At 52.0% G+C, this 6,889-nt stretch overlaps 1 protein-coding gene across 1 annotated transcript in view; it reads left to right on the top strand.

The window, feature by feature from the left end:
- The first annotated feature begins 1,773 nt into the window (after nucleotides 1-1,773).
- SLC1A4 (solute carrier family 1 member 4) overlaps nucleotides 1,774-6,889 on the top strand; it is a 35,312-nt gene continuing 30,196 nt past the window's right edge. The window contains 2 exon segments of the mRNA XM_039568542.1: nucleotides 1,774-2,305; nucleotides 2,307-2,353. Coding sequence (XP_039424476.1) covers nucleotides 1,826-2,305; nucleotides 2,307-2,353 — 527 coding nt within the window. The 5' untranslated portion in view covers nucleotides 1,774-1,825.

The raw sequence follows: 6,889 nt of genomic DNA, 5'->3' as shown, positions 1-6,889 counted from the left end.
TCCCAGCGTGTTTTCTGCTAGGCTGTGCTTTGCTGATGTCAGGGGAACAAACTGAAATGGAGCCCCCGACAGAATCCAAACACCGGCTGGAGCTCCTGGAAGTGCCCTTGTGAGCAAACATGACAGTAGTGCACCCATGAGGCTCTTGTGGGTTTGAAAGCTCCAAGTGACATTTATCAGGCCCTTGTATCATCACAGACATTGTCTGCTCCTCAGACAACCAGCTCGTGTGGTCAGACGTGGGTTTCCTCAAGGAAGGGTGCTCAGAGTCCCTGTGTCCTCATCACCCTGATGAACCCACGGACTTGCTGAATGGCTTTGACCATGGGGACAGAGGACACAGACACAGCCTGTCCTGGTGCAGAGGATGGCTCCTGCCTCCATGAGAGGTTCCTGGAGAGGAGAAGGTGACACTGAGGGCACATGTGAACCCCACTGATGGGGACAATGTGTGTTGTGAAGACACTGAGGGGGTCTCTGAATGGAGATGTGAGCGGTGGGAACACTGATGGGGATGTGTGCAAGCCACGGGGACACTGAGGGGGACATGTGTGAGCCACGGGCACACTGAGGAGACACGAGTGAAACACAGGGGGGATACTGACAGGGACATGTGTGAGCCATGGGTGCATTGAGGGTATGTGACTGAGCCATCTGAGGTTCAGTCTGAACTGGGATGCTGAGGGGGACGTGTGTGAGCTGTAGGGACACTGAGGGGGCATGTGTGAACTATGGGGACACTGCAGGGGTGTGTATTGAAAGGAATGAGAAGGAGGTGTCTTTACAAACAAACTGTGGGTCTGATGGTAGATAAAGGCAGATACTGAGAGGTGAAAGAAGCAATGGAAGGAACCATAAATTCCAGAGGAATTCCACTAATTGACACACTCAAGGCTGTGCTAAATCCCTGGACTTAAAGAAAAAGAACACAAGGAAGGAGAAAAGGGAGGGAGGTACACATTAGAAAGGGGTCTGTATTAGGCGATTCGGAAAGCCTGTACCTCTCAAGTACCTCAGCCAATGGGGAAAGAGAGAGGGAAAAGCGACTGGGAAATCAGGATAAAAGAGAGGCTGAGTCCTCCAACAACTTGAGAGACCCCATGGGAAATGCCTATGGCCTCTCCCTTTATTCGAAAAATGTTACAGGACACCTCTGTCTCCTTTTTAGACATAAACCTCTGGTGTTTGTGGATTAATTTTACTGACAGTATGAACCATGAAGGGGGGACAATGAGGGGCAGGTGTGAGCTACGGGGACATGGAATCGAACAGAGGGGACACGTGTGAGCCCTGGGCCACTGAAAGGGACACTGAGGGGATGCGATTGAACGACGGGAACACTGAGGGGACATGTGTGAACTATGGGGACACTACGGGGTTGTGTACGAACAATGGGGATACTGAGGGGGGGCAATGGAGGGACAAGTGTGACCCACAGGGCCACGAAAGCGGGCGTTGATGGGACACGTGTGAGCTCTGTGACGCCAGTGGGGATGGCTGTAAACCGTGAGGACACACACGTGAGCTCCGGAACACCGCGGGGACACCGAGGGGGCCCTTGAGGACACGGAGAGGCCTCACGCCACCCGCGGGCGGGCCAGGGCCCCCGGGCCGTGCGCGGGGGGAGACGTGCGGGCCCGGCGGGCAGCGATGGCGCGGAGCCAACCCGGGCCCGGGGGCAGGGCCGGGGGCAGCGTCCTCCCTCCCCTGGGCGGGGCCGAGCGCTGCTCCCGGGCGCGGGGCGGGACGGGGCGGCACCGCGCCGCTGTCCGTGCTCAGAGCGCCGCGTGGTACCCGGACGCGGGGAGCTGCCGTTCAGCGCAGCATGGAGGAGGCGGCGGCGGGTGAGGGCAAGGCGGGCCACGGTCGGAACGGCCATGCCGAAGGCCCGGCGGCGGAGGAGCGGCGGGGCGGCGGGGCCCGGCTGCGGGGCTGCCGCGGGTTCCTGCGGCGCAACGCGCTGGTGCTGCTGACGGTGTCGGGAGTGGTGGCCGGGGTGGTGCTGGGGGCCGCCGTGCGCGGCGCGGCGCTGGGCCCGGCGCAGATCGCCTACCTGGCCTTCCCCGGGGAGCTGCTGCTGCGGATGCTGCGGATGGTGATCCTGCCGCTCGTGGTCTGCAGCCTGGTGTCGGGCGCCGCCAGCCTGGACACCCGCTCGCTCGGCCGCCTGGGCGGCATCGCGCTCGCCTATTTCCTGGGCACCACGCTGCTCGCCTCCGGCCTCGCCGTCGCCCTCGGCTTCATCATCCGCCCCGGCGCCGGTGCCTCCGCGCTCAACACCCCCGGGCTGGGGCTGCCGGGGCGCGCTGCCCACCAGCAAGGAGACGGTGGACTCCTTCCTCGACCTCGTCAGGTGAGGCCGCCCCGCTCCCCTCCTTCCCCCGCCCTCCCGCGGCTGGAGGATGATGACAGACCCGGCAGTGTTGCACGCTGCAGCCGGGGCCGGGGAGCCCCCCTCCTCCTCTTCCTTGTCAACCTCTTTCTTCTCAGCCTCCTTCATTTTCTTATCCTCCTGCATCTTCACATCTTCCTGCATCTTCCCCTCATTCTTCTTTTTCTCCTTCTTACCATCGTCCTCATCCTAATCCTGTCTTCTCCAGAAGCACGGCTCTCTGCCCAAGTACCCGCAGCCCGGTCAAGTGTAGGGCTTCATGGTACTCTGCTTCTCCCCGCTTTGTTTTTAATTTTGCCTGGGTGGCTGCAAGGATGAGTCGAGGCTTGCCTCAGAGTTCTGGGTGCCTGGGCCCGTTTTTGGTTCTGCCTGGAGGGAGAGCGGCTCCTGGGTGCTGGCTGTGGGGCAGTCTTTGCCTGGCACTTTCCCCTACCCTCCTACCTGTTGTTGCCTGTCTCCCGCAGGCAGGGCAGGGCTGGGCAGCTCTTCCCATCCCTCACACACACCTTTTTCTTTAATTCTCCAAAGCTTTACCTAGTCTCCTCACCCAAATGCCTACCTCTTAGAGTGCCCTCCCATAGTTGTGGGCATGGAAATGCAACCCTGCAATTTCATGGAGGACATACCCTAAACATTGTCCAGTGTGAGGATGCTCTGTAGGTTTGTGAGCTTCTCATCCTACCTCTGCATCTTGCAAACACAAGACTTGCATTCCCCAGATCTATCTGGAAACGACTTCCACTTTAACTATAACCAGATAATAGTGTTTTTGTGTATCCTTACTCCTCCTTACAAAGTTGCAGACTTCACCCTTTTTTTTTTTTTTTCCTCCTCTCAAAGCCCATGTCCTGTTGAGATCTCTCTGGCTTTTTAAATAAGATAGGAGCACACGGACAAATGAGGCAGGCATCCAGATGGTGCTTTGAGTATTGGACTTCCAACTACATTTCCTTGTGCTTTGCACCCAGGTGCAAACGGAAGAATAAGGGAGGGGACCTGTGTTACAGCAAACTGGCTGGAAAGTTGAGCTTAGTGGATATCCTGGTAATTATGAAGCTGAGTGGGTTTTTTCTTTTATTTTGATTGTTTGCTTAGCTTTTTGAGTCCAGTTTTTCAGCTATGTTTTTGTTCTGTCTGGACAAGTGGATGTGGCAACAAAGATAAAAAGACTTTCTGAAAAAAAAAACCAACCCCAAACCCAGAACTGTATTTACAAATTCAGGTTAATGTCCTTTTCTCCCCCTGAGACAAGTATGTTCCCTTTGGACAGAAAGTAAGTCTGGTTTGTTCCATTGGCAGCCATGTACTCAGTGTCCTCAGCTCACCTCTCCCTCTCTTAAGAACCAACAATTAAGGACCTTTCCTAAGGACCAGCAATTCCTGACAGCCTGTTAAGAAGGTATAGCAGGACAGTGGGAGTAGATAGTCTGGCTGTGGTAGTGATATATTGTTGAATGGAGGGGAGGGAGGTGAAGGAAAATTGCCAAAAAAAGGAGTAGGCACACCTGGGAGAGTTGGGGAGATGCCTGTAGTGATTGCTGCCCCAGTGCATCCTGGTGTGGCTGCTGTAGCTGGTGTTACATCCCTTTGTCACCTGGCAGGATGGAGTTAAGGAGCAGGCCAGGGATGTTGCAGTGAGCTTCAGGCTGTGGGTAATAGCTAAAGTTCAGAGCAGACAGCTGTTTCTTGATCTGGTCTGTAAATGCAGGTGGAGAGTTCATCTTCAAAGGGGTTATGAGGGTGATGGGATGGAGTCCCTAATTCCGAAGGAGTGCTCATAATGATGAGCCTTGGGTAAAGCATGGTGGGTTGCAGAGGAATTTCCTTTTGGGAGATGAGAGGACAGGAGGTTTCCCCCAATGCATGTATGGGGGGCTGTGAATACAGCTTTTTCTTGGAACCCCAGGGAAGGGTTGTTGCAGCCACACTCTTGGGCAGTCAAGTTGCTTCAGCAGTGACAGTGAAATCCACTCCAGAAAAGTTGTGATGATAGCCATCACTAAAATGTTCAGTCATAGCACAAATCCCTGACAGACCCAGGGATGGAGAAAATATGTGATTTTCAGGAAATAAGATCTCTCTCTCTGCCGTGTAATGTTACTTTTTTAACTGTTCTTGAAAATGTGTGTTTTGGTTTGAGCACTGAACTTGGTCCCTGCCAAGATGAAATTACTAGAGTAACCTCATCTTCAGATAACAAAGCCTTGATTCTATAGGGCCTGGAGGGTTGAAATGATTGTTTTCGTGTGGGTGGGTCTTGCAGCATCCTGCTCTTTGCTTCTTGTTTTATCTCATCTGGCCATGAAACTTTCTATTAGATGCAAGAAAACTTTGTTTTCAGTTGTGTCACAAGACTGACTGTGTCCTTCAAGGCTTTGCTGCTGCTTGGTTTCAGAGGAAATGTAAAAAGAAGTTGCAGATGGGTAAACTGAGTCCCCCTATGGGACTGAACACTGTTGTAAAACATGGCCCGGGGAAGAAGCAACAAAGAGGAAATAATGGCTGTGTGTCACTGTTTGCTTTTGCAGATCCCTTCTGCCTTTGGGAAGTCTGTTAGGTAATGACCAAAGATGTTGCTTTTCATTGTTGCAATGATGTCTGGAGGCCAGCTTAATTCTTGGTTTTCCTTTTCCAAGTCTAAAGCTTCCCCACAAACATGTGTCTAGGCATGGAGAAATGACCTCTGGAAAAAAGATTTATCTTGGGCTTTGGTATGATGACGGACTGGTGAACCCAAAGACTGTCTCTGTTTTATTTTGTCCATTGACCATAACCTCCAGATCTGATTTATCTGTTTAAAGGTGCTGGAGCACCCTCCTGGTTTCCCTTCTGGCAAGTGCTGGAGGCAAGCAAGCCTTGAATGTGTCTAGTCAGGGCTTAGGCACACTGTCCTCTGCCCCAGGACATGGGGTGGGGACAGCAGAGCTGTTGTAAGGTGCTTTTGTACCCCGAAGCAGGGATGCTGAAGGCTCATCTCATCTCGGATCTGTCATGTGGGCAGCTCCTGGGAGCTTCCTGAAGAGGAGCATGGCCAAATGCAGTGATCATCACTGCAGTGATCATGGGAGGGGATCCAACAAGAGTTCCCAGCTACTTCCACAAGGCTGATGGCTTTAAAAAAAGCACCCAGAAAGTGCGGTGTTCTCTGAACTTAAAGCAGGATCTTGGAATTCCTTAACTCTGTCAGCAGAAGATGAGGGGAGTGAAGGGAAATCTTAGAATTTCTGGGTTTTTCCCTTACTCGTTTATTTGGTGGAGAAGCTAAAGCAACAGGGAATAAAGAGAGCTTGTGAGCTTGATTGTGAAGTGGCTGGCAGCTGGAGGAAAGGGCTGGCTGGGATATGGTGGGCTCTGGGGCTCAGCCCCCACCTGAGAAGGTGCCACAGAGCTGGCTTGGCTCTGTTTGTGCCCTGCATGTAACCAGAGGGAGGAGAGAGGTGGTGACAAGGATGGGACTCCAACCACCTGCTAACACAGCCCACCTGCAGCTTGTTGGAAAGCAGTTGAAACAGCAGGATGAAGTGTTTTGCAAGAATCTATTGATTTGTTAACACTTTTGATGGGCAATTGTCACAACTGAATGTTTCAATAAGATCAGAGTTTTGTTCTAGCTCTGATTTATATTTGCTGATTCAACAAAATTGAACAATTTCATAGGAACCTATTGATCCTGTCAAAATTTCTGTCAGTGGGTGATTGTGGCATTTCATTTCAGTGAGGTCAGTGTTTTGCTTTCGTTTTATACAAAAGACTTAAGCAGAAAATCTCACTCATCAAAAAAGGAACATTTCAACAGAGTATTTTACAATATTTTTTTTAGTGGAAAAAAGATCTGAAACAGGCTTTCTTTGCCCAATTTTGGGATGAAAACATGTTTTGCAACTGTGGAATTGGCTTTGGTGAAGGGAATTCTGTTTTTAATCCAGCCCTAGCTGTAATAGTCCGGGAAGGGAAGGAGGTAATCCCTCCTTTTTAATAGGAAGAGTGCACAGAGGTCTACATGTCTGCCCCAAGCAGTAAGGTCAGGGTTTCCCAGGTTGCCAGGCAAGTCTGCAAAAGCTGTTTAAATTTTATTGCTTCTCACTGCCTTCTCTGTCTCTCTGCCAGATGTTACCAGCTGAGCTGCCAAAGGGAGCACCCACAGCAAGTTTGTGCCTTTGCTCCGAGTGTCTTCGGGGCCGTAGGGAAGGCAGACACGAGCACAAGGAGAAGCATCGGTTGTGTTTTGCTGGCTGGGCTGCAGAGCAGGTGGCCAGAGTGGGCCACTCAGGCAGTGACCCTCTCCTGGGCACCATTTGCTCCAATAGCACTTGTTCCTTATAGCTTTGGTCTTCCCAGTGAGTCACCCAAAACCAGCAACCATGAAGGCCATCTCTGAAATCCTGGTGTGGAAAGACAGTAAAATGTGTCTGTTAGAAAAGGAGAGGGAGATGCCACCTTTGAAGTCAGAAATAGAATAAAAAGTGGCCAGGCAATGACTGCAGTTATACCAAGAGA

The sequence above is a fragment of the Corvus cornix genome, chromosome 3, assembly GCF_000738735.6.
Source record: "Corvus cornix cornix isolate S_Up_H32 chromosome 3, ASM73873v5, whole genome shotgun sequence".
NCBI lineage: Eukaryota > Metazoa > Chordata > Aves > Passeriformes > Corvidae > Corvus > Corvus cornix.
The sequence above is the reverse complement of the archived record's forward strand: the minus strand, read 5'-3'. Positions and strand labels throughout refer to the sequence as shown.